Below are 14,824 nucleotides of genomic sequence, written 5' to 3'. Positions count from 1 at the left end.
GTCAGAATGTATGATCTTCTTGATGATCCTCTGTATTCTGTTTGCTAGTTATCTTATAGAGGGTTTTTTCATCTAAGTTCATTAAGGAGATTGGTGTGTAGTTCTCTTTTTCAGTTGCATCTTTCCCTGGTTTTGGAATCAAAGTGATACTTGCTTCCAGGAATGAATTTGGAAGTAGTGCTTCCCTTTCAATTTCATTGAAAAGTTTGAAGAGTAATGACAGTAGTTCTTCTCTAAATGTCTTGTAAAATTCAGCAGTGAATCTATCAGGACCTGGGCTCTTCTTTGTTGGTAAGTTTTTAATTATATTTTCAATTTCACTGATTGTAATTGGGGTGTTCAAAATTTTTTTATCTTCTTCGTTCAACTTTGGTAATTCATAAGTATCTAGAAATCAGTCCATTTCTTCTGTGTTTTCCATTTTATTAGAGTACAGGTTTCAAAGTAGGTATTAATGATCCTCTGGATTTCTGTTGGATCTGTTGTGACTCCACCTTTTTCATTCCTGATTGCATAGATCTGAGCCTTTTCTTTCCTTTTTTGGATAAGGTTTGCTAAGGGTTTATCAATTTTATTTATTTTTTTCAAAAAAACAATTCTTTGATTCATTTATTTTTTAAATCATTTTCTTAGTTTCCAATGCATTGATTTCTGCTCTAATCTTTATAATTTACTCTCTTGTTCAAGCTTTGGGTATTTCTTGCTCTTCTTTTTCTAGGAGTCTAAGATTCATCATTAGGTTGTTTATTTGAGCTAACTCTGTTTTCCTAGTGTGGGCATTCACTGCTATGAATTTTCCATGTAGAACTGCTTTCATTGTGCCCCATAGATTCCTGTACATTGTATTGGCGTTTTCCTTTATTCATAAAAACTGTCTGATTTCTTCTTTTATTTCCTCTGTGATCCATTGATTGTTCAGGAGAGTGTTGTTCAATTTCCATGTGTTTTTGTGAAGTTCCTACAGTTTCTTATGCTATTGATCTCCAGCTTTACTGCACTGTGATCTGATAATATACAGGGAATAACTTCGATTCTTTTACACTTATTCAAACCTGTTCTGTGAGCTAGTATGTGATCTATCTTGGAGAATGACCCATGTGCAGCTGAAAAGAATGTATATTCTGATTTTGTGGGGTGGAACACTCTACAGATGTCTAATAAGTCCATGCATTCAAAAGCTTGGTTCAGTTCTAGTATTTCATTGTTGATTTTTTGCTTAGATGATCTGTCTATTTGTGACAGTGGGGTATTTAGATCCCCCACTACAAATGTATTAGTGCTTATTTGGTTTTTCATGTTACTTAATATTTGTTTTATATAGTTGGAGGCATTTATATTTGTTGCATATATATTTATGATTATCATCTCTTCCTCTTGAATTGTTCCTTTTACAAGGATGTAGTGGCCTTCTTTGTCTCTCTTAATCAGTTTTGGTTTGAAATTTATTTTGTCTGTGAATAAAATTGCTACCCCTGCTTTTTTCTGGGCTCCTGTCAAATGGAGAATTGTTTGCACCCTTTCACTTTCAGTCTATGGGCTTCTTTTTGCAATAGGTGTGTTTATTGTATACAACATATCGTTGGATTTTGCTTCTTAATCCATTCTGCCAGTCTGTTTCTCTTGATTGGTGAATTGAGGCCATTGACATTGATGGTCATAACTGATATGTACTGACTTATTATGGTCATATTATTGTCCTTTTGTTGACTCTTTTTAATTTTTCCCCCTCTCCCTTTAGTTTCTTGCCTTGCCTAATTGATTTGCTCTGTTGGGCCTCATGGTGTTGTGACCTTCATTGTGTTTTTCTAGGATATTGTTTAGAATTCCTTGTAGTGCTGGTTTGGTATTCATGAAGTTTCTCAGGTGTTCTTTGTCATGGAAGTATCTTATTTCCCCATCCATTTTGAAAGAGTTTTGCAGGATACATCAGTCTAGGTTGGAGGCTGTTTTCTTTTAGGACTTGAAATACCTCACTCCAGGCTCTCCTTGACCTGAGGGTTTGTGTTGAAAAGTCTGCTGTGATTCTGATGGGCTTTCCTTTGCATGTGATTTGTTTCTTTTCTCTAACTGCGTGCAGTATTTTGTTCTTCTGTTGGGTTTCTGGGATCTTGACTATTATATGTCTAGGTGTAGATTTCCTTTTTGATCATGGCTAATTGGAGTCCCATATGCCTCACTTCTCTGTATGTAAAATTCTTCCCCTCTGTTTGGGAAGTTTTCTGTCATTAATTCTGTGAACAGCTTTTTTAAGTCGCTTGCATTTTCTCCTGCTACTTCATGGGTTTCTATCAGTCTTATGTTATTCTTCTTTGCATCATCTAGGAGTTGTTGGATCGATTTCTCATGATCCCATACTATTTTTAAGACACCTCTCTTCATCGTCACTGTGTGCTATCCTATCTTCCTTATCTGAGATTCTATCTTCACATTCTTTTATTCTGTTGCGTACACTTTCAATAGAGTTTTTAATCTCCTGGATATCTGTTTGAATCTGTTTAATGGATTCCATTTCTTTCCTATGTTGGGCGCTCAGGTTCCATTTCTTTCTTATGCTGGGCCTTCATGGCTTCTATCATGGTCTGAGCTCATCTATTTTTTTGTCAGTTTCTGTTCTAGAGTCTCGAACAGAGACTCATTTTGCTCACCATCTCTGTGGTTATCTGGGAAATTATTTCTGTTTTGAATTTTTCTACAGCCTGACTGATCTGTTTTGATACTTCCTGTGCTGGGAGTTCTGAGTGTCCTGGTGGTTCACTATCAGACTTTTCATCCTCCTTTGCCCTACTGTTTGCGATTGGTGAACTGGAAGTCTGTGTTTATGTCTTGCTTAAGTCTTTTCTCATTTTTATTTTTGCTGTTGGGTTGTCCTTGATTCAATCTCTGGGTTATTAAATCTTACTGATATCATTGCATTTTAGCTTTTGATTCTCTAACGACTCATAGACATTCTTATTTTCACAATATCAGAGAAAACAACTTGTCAAATCAATCCCTATTCTTTATCCCAATTGATACAATCAGCAACACAATAGGATCAATCACTACTTACAAATTGACCACTTGTCATGGTCAATAATCTATCACCTTTAAACCATGTGAATTAAATTAAAATCAAGAAGCAGCCCAAAATATGTTTGCAGTGAACAAACTCATCAACACAGCATATTTACCATTTAGGATGGGGGCTTAGACAGCGTTAGGATGAGAAGAATAAATAAGAAAAGAACTGGAGAAGGTTTCAAGTGAAGCCAGAGGACACAGAATGACCACACAATCTTTAGGAAACTGCTAAACTCAAAAGGGATAGACAGAGTACAAGTGTAAGGACAAGAATATATCCCCTTAACAGCAATAGGGACTCACTTTCTCTTGAAACTACTGACCCTTGAGTGAAGCACAATAATAGAAAAAAAGAACATTAAGAAAAAAGAAAAAATGTTAAAAGAAAAAACCTGGGTCAGGGCAGGAGCAGGAACAGAAAGGGAGATTGAGGGCCAATATGGTGGAGCAAGAGACTGAATTCGTGAAAGAGGACAGAAAAAAGAACTGACAGAGTGGAATGAGGAAAAGAAAGAAAAGGACAAAAAATGACTTTGAAGGGCCTCTTTCAGACTATATCTCTGATGTCATAATACGTATTGTATGCAACCATGTGCAGAACCAAATCCCCCTATCTCAGCTAGCCGATGGCAGACCCCCGTGACGCAGACTAACCTCAGGCTGCAAGGCCCAAATTGAGCTCCCTGACCTCCTGAAGGGTTGAACTCCAGACAGTTCTACTACAGGTTTCCCCCACCCTTTCTTTAAAGATGTTCAAATTTGGGAGCTCAGAAAATTACCCTTTATAATCAGCTATGCCTCTGTGGAGTGGGTCCAAGGACTGGCACAATCAGGAGGTCTGAGAGCGGCGGGGAGGTGCTCAGTGGTGCCCTTGCAGCTACCTTCCTGGAGCTGGAGCAGCAATGGCAGCACCCGCAAGGGAGGGTGCAGCTACCTGGACCCATGGACTGGGCCCAGGCAGGCCAGAGGGAGATCTGATGTCCAAGCCACTTTCCTGAATCTCACCTTCCTGGCATTGGAGGATCAGCAATCTGATCTCTGTTTCTAATAAATGTTGTCCCTGCATAAACTTTTTTTTTAACCTGATACTCTTCCTATTAACCCAAAGGGGAAATCTATGACAATCTTGTCTATAAGCTCAGTTCTAATACCATTTATTGAATACTATAGCCTTCCTTGTTGATTTGAAAGCCACCTTTATCATTCATTAATTATCTGACATATTTTGTTTTCTATATTTAGTTCCACCAAGTAACCATTCATGTATACAACAAAGCTATTTTATTATAGTTTAATAATATGTTTAAGAATCAATTATGGCTATCTTATCCTCTTTTTTTAAACTTTCCCAACCACTCTTGCATTTTTATTGCCACATAAATCTTGGAATCAGTCTAAGTGTCCCAAACATGCTCTTAGCACTTTAAATTAGATTGTATTAAACTTAGTGATTAACATAGGAATTGTGGTAATGTTATATATTTGGTCTTCCCTGTCCATGAGCAAGACACACTCAGGTGCAGTGGCACACACTTGAAGATCCAGCTACTCAGGAAGCCAAGGCTGGAGGATCACTTGAGCCTGGGAGCTGAACAACCCGAACAACATAGCAATATCCCAATCTCAAAATAAGCAAACAAACAATCCAAAACAGGTATGATTGTACAGTTTGAAAACTGCTTTGAGCTTTGGTTTTTACTGAGAATTTACCTGTTCTTTCCACGGACAGGTCTGTAACACCTCAATTACCCAGCTCTGGTTTCATTCCCATACTGTGCATAACATTGTGGGTCTGTTGAGCCTCAAATTTCCAAACATTTCTACTTAGGTCTAAACCCTGTCATTTGAATTCTGATTCTCATCTGTTTACCCTAAGCTCCTCTTTCAATATTGCTGAGTGAGGAGGAGAAGGGCCATCACTGTAAGTTTTCACTTTTCAGCTGGTGAGAACACTTGGATGGGAATGTATAAGAAGGCACCATCAAAAATGCTTCAGTACAGACACGGCTACACAGAAAATCAGAGCCTCTGCTATACTGTCAGTTTGGTTACCTCACATAGCAGCAACCTGGTATAACATGGTACTATTTCTGAATATTCAGTTTTCAAGACATCCTGTTCCCATTAATACACAGTATATTTCTTGGATATAAAATAACACAAAGACATTTTCAGTGTTATCCTCAAGTGTTACAACATCAAAATACCTAAAGAAAAATTTTAATCCCAGTTTTCAAGGAGTCTAAATGTCATCAAAAATTTTAGCTGAAATTTTCCTGAGGCCTTCTCCAAATAAGGCTCTAGCCCCAAATAGTTTTAGGAAATTTAAAATTTTTCAGTAAGAACCAGGCACAGTGGTGCATACTTATAGTCCCAACTACTTAGGGGGTTAAGGCAGGAGGATTACAAGCTTGAGGCCAGCTCGGGCAATTTAGCAAGACTGTCCCAAAATAAAAAGTAGTGTAGGTATATAGTTCAGCTGTAGAGGGCCCCTGGGTTTGAGTCCCAGTACTGCCAACAGAAAAATTTGTAGTGAGGATTAGAATGTTTGGGGGGGGGTGTTGTTTGTTTGTTGGTTGGTTGGTGTGGGGGTTTGAACTCAGGACCTTGCATTTGCAAGGCAAGCACGGTGCCAGTGAGCTAAATCCCTGGCCCTAGAATGTATTTTTAATAGAAGTTTAGAATGCTAATTTGAGGGGGATATACTTACCTTTTGCCATTTAAGTTCTTGTGTTTCCATAATAATTTTCCCAATCTGCTCTTCATATTGAACTTCTGCTTCCTAAGTCAAAAAAAATTGAAACATGCTATGAAAATTACAACTTTGAGACACTTTAGTTTAGCTCTTTCTAGGGAAACAGAAATAGTATCTATCTCCAGGGAAGCCTAACTACCTAAAGACTTTAAATCGACTATTTTAAATACACTCAAAGAACTAATAGAAACCATGTACAAAATACTAGTCATTTAAAAAACAATAAGAGAATGTTAATCATAAATCAAGTTTATATTCTCAATTGACAGAAATGGACCAATTCTTTAAAAACCACCAACTACCAACACTCAACAAAGATGTCATAGACAATTAAAATAGCCATGTAACCATTAAAGGAATTGAATTTTTAATTTAAAGGTTCTTCAAAAAGAAATCTCCACACCAGGACTATTTCACTGGAGAATTTTGCCAAACATTTAAATGGTAAAATATATATAATATACAATATATTATATAATATAAAATATATCAATTGACCCAGAAAAAAACACTTGACAAAATCCAGTTCCTATTCCTGTTTTTTTTTCCATTGAGTTTATTGATACTTTTTAAGTATACAGTACAGTTACATTTATCAGAGGGGTCTTGTACCTTTTCATGACAGGTCTTAGTTCTCATTTTTTCCCAATACCACTGCCCTCCCTTCACCCCTTCCCCCTCCCCTATTTACAAAGACTTTGTTTCCATTTTTTCCTTTTCTCATACTTTTTTCTTTTCCCTTATTTCCTTTGCCCTACCCTTTCCACTTCCTCTACACCTTTACCCCTTTTCTTCCTATTTCACATTGTCAGTAATAAATTTGGATCTTATTTACAGTTACAGTCTTTCACACCAGAGAAACTATTTGGTATTTACACATGTGTGTCTTATTTATTTCACTTACTAGTATGTCCTCAATATGCATCCATTTTCCTATGAATGACTCTAGTTTCTCATTCTTTATGGCTGAGTAGTACTCCATTTTATAGAAAACCCACTTCCTAGTCATGATTTTTAAAAAGCAACTCTGCAAGTTAGGAATAGAGGAAATTACTTTTACTTTCTATAAAGAGCATTTACAAAACTCTGCAAATAATATGAATTACAGTTAAAGAAACACAGAAGGTTTTTGCTCTAAGATTAGGAACAAAAGAGAGATGTGTGCTCCCCTTGCTCTTGTTCTACATAGTGCTGGAAGTCTGGCCATTGTGAGAAGGCATGAAAAACAAATACACAGACCAGAAAAGAAGAAATGAAGCTGTCTATCTGAGATGACATGAACGCCCATAGAGAAAACCCAAGAAAACCTATAAAGTCTCCCAGATCTAATGAGTTTGGCACAGTCACATGAAGCTGTGCTCTAAGACCAGGTGTGGTGCCTGATTCCCTAACTTCATGTGACACCTATCTTTCAAAACAACCAGGTGAAGTGTGTTTTCTCCCCTGACTTTGGTGGTCAGCACCTGGCCAGTAACCACCTCTAGCCTGTGCAGGAGCTGCATGTGAGCAAACTGATCTGACAAGAATAGCCCAAGGAAATAATGAGTTTTGGTTTTTTTATGTTTTAAGATATTTATTAAATGGCATTAATTTATTTTAAAAACTATTCATTTATTCAATGTGAAAATACAGAAAACTAGGAGCAAGACAAATTGAGTTCCTTCTGGTTATTTTTCTACAAATGTGTTTTATTTTTTTAAAAAAACAATCTTCATGACACTTGTTCTTGAGAGTTGCAGAACTCAGAAACATCTTGTGACTGTGTGATTTGGCTCCATACTGCACTTGGGAGAAGGTACCCAGCGGTCTGCAGCCAGCCACCCAGTCTCCTGTATTGGGACGGCCTCCACCTTCCAATCAGCTGGTTCACCATGACCATGTTCTTTCTCCACCACCACCCTGCCTCTTCACTAACTGCTTCCATTGTGTAGCAGGCAGAGAGTACCTTCTGCATGGTATAAACAGGACAACAGACTGACACAAAAATCAATCACACTTCTATATACTAACAATGAAAATGGAGAAACCAAAATTTAAAATACAATTATAGTCAGGCCAGAGAAATAAAATACTTAAGTCTACACTTTTAAAAACTATGAACAGGATGTCTGCTAATACAGCAACACAGATGGATTAGTACATGCAGAGGGAAAGTACCCTTACCTAAAAGAGCATGTAGTCCATGATTCCATTTCTATGACATGGTAGAACAACTGAACTGAGTGTGAAAAATATCAAAAGAATGGCTACCTCTTGGGGAGGGAAGAGGGGGAGAATATGCTAGGGAAGAGGCCTGGGGGCTTATGGGTTGGTAGAAACATTTTACATCTTGATAAAGGTTTGCTTTATATAAGTCCAAAAGTGCCAAAACTCGTTAAATGTGCAGACAAGATTTATACATTTCATTCTATATAAATGTTAGCATTAAAAACTAAACAAATAGCAAGCTCAATCATAGGCATTTTAAAGTATTTAGTAGGTAAGAAGTACTGAAGTTACACTGATGTCTGCAATTGGAAATAAAAAGAATGAAGTCAAAAGAGGGATCAATATTTGATCAAACAAGTATAGAAAAATGTGAATATAGCACATGAGTCTCCACTGTAAAATGCTTTTGATTCTTCTGTATGTTTGATAATTTTCATAACAAAATGTTGAGGAGAGGTTAAAGAGAAGATATTTACAAACTTGGTGCTTTTTTAAATGAACTCTTTTCCCGGCTTCATTACACACCTACACCCACAGGCATGCATACACAACTTACGCTACACTACTCAAAGACAAACTTTTATGAAAGTTGTCTCATTTAGAATGCTTTCAGCAGCAAGCAACAACAAAACCCAACCCATATGGTTCCTGGGAGTTCTCTCACATGAAAAAAGGACTAAAGGGAGAGCAATTGTAGTATTATTTCAGTGGCTAATTCAACAATGTCATCAAGAGCTGTGATTCTGTCCATCTTTCCTGTTTGCCACTGTCAAAGTGATTTTTCTTAGGCTGCAGAATGGCTACCACAATTGCCAGCATTGGGGGCAGACAGAAGAGTAACCTGAAGTAGAAAAAGTACATTCTCCTAATAAAAGGATAATACAAGTTTCCCAACACACATCCTCCAATCTCACTGCCATAACTAGCATACACACCCTCTCTGAAGCCAATCACTGGAGAGGACACACTTTGGACCTTCATGTTGACTGGTGCCAATGAGAATTTACCTGACTCGCAGTGAGGAAAAGTGAGCTCTAAGATACACTCAGCGGCCTCCAAGCACAGAAGAGGAGAAATGCATGCAAACAGTGCATGCTATGTGAGAAATGAAGTGAGGAGAGATTAAGATCTCTTTCAGTAATATATAATATGTATTATTCTCTTGATGTGGATCAAAACACATTTGCCAGGCATGGTGGCAAATGGCTACAAACCCAGCTACTTGGGAGGTTGAGACAGGAGGATTTTCAGTTCAAGGCCAGATGGCCAGGCTTCGCAACACAGAGAGACTGTCTCATAAAAAAATATTTTTGAGGGTCAGGGATTTAGTTCAGTGGTGCCACCAACTGCCTCAGAAGCATAAGGTCCCAAGTTCAATACCCAAGACCAAAAAAAAAAAAAAAATTGAAAGGGTAATTATATATACATTTGTTGTGGTGTATAGTATACACATCTCTTCCCAAAGCAGCTGGACTGAAAATGGGCAAGATTTGCTTTCATCATGTAGGTGTGGTTATATATTCCCTTTTTAGTGGCTAGAGGAGGTTCTGAGATCTTAACATGATCTACTATTACTACTGTTCTAAGTATTTTATATGTATTGATTCATCTTAGATACGATTTTATAAGGCAGATATCCTTAACTATTGCTATTTTATAGATAAGGAAACTGAGATAGCAAAAGGATAAATAGCTTGCACAAAGTTGCACAGCAGGTAAACAGCAGAGCCAGTATTTGAACCCACATCATTTGTTTCCAGAGTCTCTTAAATTCTACATCATTTTATCTACCGGAGACTGTGAATGCTGCAGTAAAGCACAGACTGTTATGATACATTCCTTCCCTTCAACAACTTCTGCATTCAGCCTTCACAGCCTACAAAACTTATGGTACCATTCAAAATCACTTACCTATGTTAAATATGCAAGTACATTCTGATTTTTGATAGAATATTTCAAGATAAAAACTAGAAACACGTTGCATGAAAAACAAAATAATTTAAGAACTGCTTTGAATGTTTTAATACTAATATTTTTCTATATCAGAAATCATCATAAGGAGATTAAAGCTTTAATCTCCATAATGAGATTGATTCACTGTGAAAACAGCAGTTCAAATACTATTGAGAAAGAGAGTTTCCTAGCAAAGAACATTTAAGCTATCCCATGAATATCAGAGGTATCTATCATGAGCTCTTTTTTCAGGAAATTGGACCAAGAAACTATCTGGAAGAGTACTTAGTATTTTGTTGATAACATGAGAAACTGAACTGAGCAATTTTGTAGGAGTGGATTATGAATTTGGAAAGGACAGTGAAAGTGCTCAGTTACAGTTCAGGCTGCTTGGACATGTGCCTGCTGTATGTACTATGTCCCTAAATCTGTTCAGGGTCAAGAATTGAAGAGGTCTGACCAATACACAGCCCATCTTGTAAAACTACAGCCTGAAGCAAGCACTTTAAAAAAGGATGACACTTTCTAAAGGTTATAAAGAGTAAATAAACCATCAAATTACTCCTCTTTTATTGTTTTTGTAAAAACACTTAAATCCTTGTAGTCCTAAGGCATATAATAAAAATAAACACTTTTAAGATTCTATAGTCTATACTTTATTGAAGTTAGATGGGATTTTCTTACTAAATTTAATATATTTTTCTCATTGACAATTTCACAGGAATTTTTATTAAAAACTTTCAAAAGCTGCTTGAAAAATGGATAAAAGAAAAAAATGAAAATTCCAATAAAAAGGTAAATAATTTTTAATAGAAAGCATAAAATTAAGTTAAAAATCCTAATGTAGTAGAAGCATATATTAGTGCTATTTGTTGGCAATATGGCTAACATTCATTTTTGCAGTTTTCCATGTAACACAAAGATATATATTCTACAATAATAATCAGAAAGATATGATTCCACTTAGCATAACTAATTTTATAGGGTACTGAAATACTGCCTAATGTTATTTACCATACGTTGTACCATTAATTGTCCAGTTTCCTCTCACAATTTCCTTAGGAAGCCACTACTTTACACTACTGAAACTCCATTGAATTTTATTTGTTATTTTGAATTTGAAGACTTATACATATTTAAATCCAACAGATTTAATGTGCTCTTTCTCTTCTTCTTAATTGTATGCTATCCTAAGATACAGACTGAGAAAAAATGGTTTCTAAAGTTTACCAGATAAATTCAGACCATAATAGTTTAAAAGCTTCATGGTAACTGGGGATGATTACCCCTGTAATCCCAGCACTCTGGGAGGCTGAGGTAGGAGGATCCCAAATTTGAGCGCAGAATAGACAATTCCTGACTTACTAAGACTTTATCTAAAAAGAAAAAGAAAAAGGGCTGTGGGTACAGCTCAATGTGAAAACCCTGGGTTTAATCCTTAGTATCACAAAAAAAAAAAGTTTCATGGTTTAGATCTTTCATCCCCACTGTACATATGATTTGGATCAGAAATATATTTTGTTTAAAGACTTTCAACCCACTTCCAATTTTAGAATCCAGCAGACTTCACATTAAAATCTGGATATCTAGTTTTTCTTCAATAAGATATAGGCTTTCCAATTCAGCAGAATTTCTACTCTACTTACATCACATGCCAACTACCTGAATCCTAGAGAAAGCTGAATTTGTAAACTCTGTTGTAATTATTGATCATCTCTCTTCCTTATCACTTAATCTATGGATTTATCTGGCAAGGGCATTTATCAGAAATAGCATCTAGCTTCTAAAGTACACATACTGTGGTTTTAATATGTCATTTTATTGATTCATATTGTTAATTTGTAGATAATTATTAATTGAAAACATTCCACTTTTCCAAATGTTATCATTAACAATTTAGGTACATTAGAAAAAAATGAATAATGTCATCTATTTTGTTAATTACTGTAAAGTAATGGAACACAAGGGAGTAAAAAGGTCTCTTTCTTTGATTTTATCAATTGTGCTTTCTTATTGTGACAAAAGCCTTTTAACTATTAACTCTTGACAGTAGACCATGATGGCTGTTGGCCACATTATGCCTTCCAGCTAACTTCCAATTATCTAAGTGTGAAAAAGCATTGGAAAGGAATAGGGAGAGCTGAATACCAGTCACCTATTTAGTCTTTGGATTTTAAGTTGGGCTAGAAGCTATCTCAAATCACTTCCACCTTGAATTCATTATCCTGCAAAAAGTCTGATGACTTAGAATACTCCAAGTTCACAGAAAGAAGGGAAGAACAGAGAGGTGATTCTAGTAGTATGCAACTGATATTTCATTAGAGAACTAGAAACTGAGGCAGATCTACCAGCAGTCATGGAGACAGGCTTATGTTCAGGCCTCGCCAAGGAGGAACCCTAGCAAATACAAGAGGATTTTAGTTGGAAGCCCAAAGGGCTACACTCTGGAGTAGACAATGGAAATAAACTAACCCTCACAAAGAGTGAAACAGTCAGCTCAACCTCTGACAAATAAGGTGATCTGCTCAGCTCTGGCTTCCAGAAGCAAAAGTAAACCTCTCATTCAAAGTCTCAAATTATCTTTGCAATTTTTCATGAACAAAGTGAGCCATTTAATCAAAATGTACTGTATATTACAGGAGAAAAGGACAAATGACCAAAAATTAAAGGGGAAAAAAAAGACCAAGGAAGAGGATGGAAATGAAACCCAGATACTGGAGTTTACTGACAGACTTTAAACGTATGTGATTGATATGCTCAAGAAATTAATGACAAAATGAGTTTCAGCAGAGGACTGAAAATTATGAAAGAAGGACAAAGTGGAAATTTTAATACAATAAATGAAAGTAAGAGCTCAACAGACTGACTTTATGAGATGATTAAATGAGCTAAAGAAAGGGTACAGATGGAAGATTTGAAAAGACTGAAAAAGCAATCTATATTCACAAAACATTTTTCCAAGAAATACAGAATACAAACTGACAATGTGAAATAAGAAGAAAAGGGCTAAAGGTGTAGGGAAAGTGGGAAGGGCAGGGGAAAGGTAACAAGGAAAAAAAATATGAGAAAATGAAAAAATGGAAATAAAGTGTATGTAAATGGAGAGGGGAGGAGGGGGTGAAGGGCGGGCAGGATCAAGGGGAAAAAATGAGAACCAAGACCTGTCATGTAAAGGTACAAGATCCCAATAATGAATGTAACTGTACTGTATACCTAAAATGTACCAATAAACTCAATGAGGAAAAAAAAAAAAAAGAAATACAGGATACATATGCTTTCCAAATTCATCAATCTTAGGATATTTACCAAAATTGGTTACATGCTTGGCCAGAAAACAAATTTCCACACATATTAAGTAATTAAAATTATATAGTGTATTATTGGATATAGTAGAATTAAGCTAAAAATAAATTCTTAAAAATTAATTTAAAAGGGGAAAGAAAATTGCCAAATATTTTTGTTTGTTTGTTTGTTGTTATTTATTGTTTTAATGGGATCTCAGTCTATTGCCCAGGTCTCCAACTTGACTCAAGTGATCTGCCCACCTCAGCCTTCAGAGCTCAAATATGTTTAAAAGAAAGCAATATATATATATACACACATCTATGTGTCAGAGAGGAAAGTACAGTGAAAATTGGAAAATGATTTGAACTGTATAACTTAAAAGACAAAATACATACAAATTTGGATCCAGCTAAACCCAGGGTACAGAGAAATTTATATGAGAAAATTAATGAATTAAATATCCATTTCCACCGTTTCAAATTAAAACAAACAACAAATTAAATACAATAAGTGAAGGAAATAACAAAGAGCAGATATTAACAAGACGTAAATGATGGAGAGAATCAACAAAGCTAAAGCATGACTACTGGCAAAGATTTAATGCAACGCGAAGCCCTTGCACAGGATGGCCCAGAGGCCCGCTCACTCGGGTCTCTTGCTGTTGCTCCTCCATCACGCTCTCCTCACTGCTGCTCTAGCCCAGCCTCACAGGTCTGTGCACACCACTGCTGCTACACGATCTGATAATATCAGATCGACAGAAGTGCTCAGGAAATGTGGAATGACCAAGTACAGTTTGCTTGCTTAAATTCTCTTTAAAATAAAAAAGCAATCGTAATGAATTTGTACTATAGTATTTCTTGAGTTGCCACTGTCTCGAGCCCTAATTTCATAAAATTTCTTATTTTGAAATAATTTTTATTTACAGAAGAGTTGAAAAAATCAGAGTTCCTGTATACTCTTCACCCCACTCCTCTGAATGTTAACATCCTGGGCAACTTGATAAATTTATCAAAGCTGAGAAACCAACAGTAGTATAATACTATTTCAACTTACAGGGTTTGTTCATATCTCATTAGTTTTCCTAACAACATCTGTCCCAGGAATCAATCCACCATGTGGCATTTAGTTGTCATGTCATAGTTCCACAGTCTTCCATCTTTTTTCATAACCTGAACACTTTAGAGGGGTATTACTAAGGCATCTCGTAGAATATTCCTCAGATGGAGTTTATTTGATTTTTTGTGATTAAATCTGGTTTGGGAGCAAATACTACACAGGTGAAGTTCTCACCAATTACAGCAGGAGTATTGGCTACTCCTGTGAATTACTAATATCAACAGTAATTATCTCTAGGATGTTAACATTAATTCCTTAGTTAAGGTATCTCACTTTGAACTTACTGTTCTCTTTACATATTCTAGTCATCAGAAACAAGCCACATAGTCTATAATCAAAAAGAGGAGCAAGGGGAAGAGAGTGGAACTAAGAAATATCAAGCAATTTGTGAACATGTATAAGATCACCTCAGTATTTACTAAAGATCTTGGGAGAATACTGTGT

At 36.1% G+C, this 14,824-nt stretch overlaps 1 protein-coding gene across 1 annotated transcript in view; it reads right to left on the bottom strand.

Moving 5' to 3' along the window:
* Nucleotides 1–14,824, bottom strand: part of Ccdc73 (coiled-coil domain containing 73) — a 121,330-nt gene that overhangs the window by 76,783 nt on the left and 29,723 nt on the right. Inside the window, exon 3 of the mRNA XM_010640401.3 lies at nucleotides 5,771–5,842. Coding sequence (XP_010638703.1) covers nucleotides 5,771–5,842 — 72 coding nt within the window. The remainder of the gene's footprint in view (nucleotides 1–5,770; nucleotides 5,843–14,824) is intronic.

Source organism: Fukomys damarensis, unplaced genomic scaffold (genome assembly GCF_012274545.1).
Source record: "Fukomys damarensis isolate Sample0158 unplaced genomic scaffold, DMR_v1.0_HiC HiC_scaffold_16, whole genome shotgun sequence".
NCBI classification, from domain to species: Eukaryota; Metazoa; Chordata; class Mammalia; order Rodentia; family Bathyergidae; genus Fukomys; species Fukomys damarensis.
Note: the sequence above shows the minus strand (reverse complement) of the source record. Positions and strands in the feature narration are given on the sequence as shown.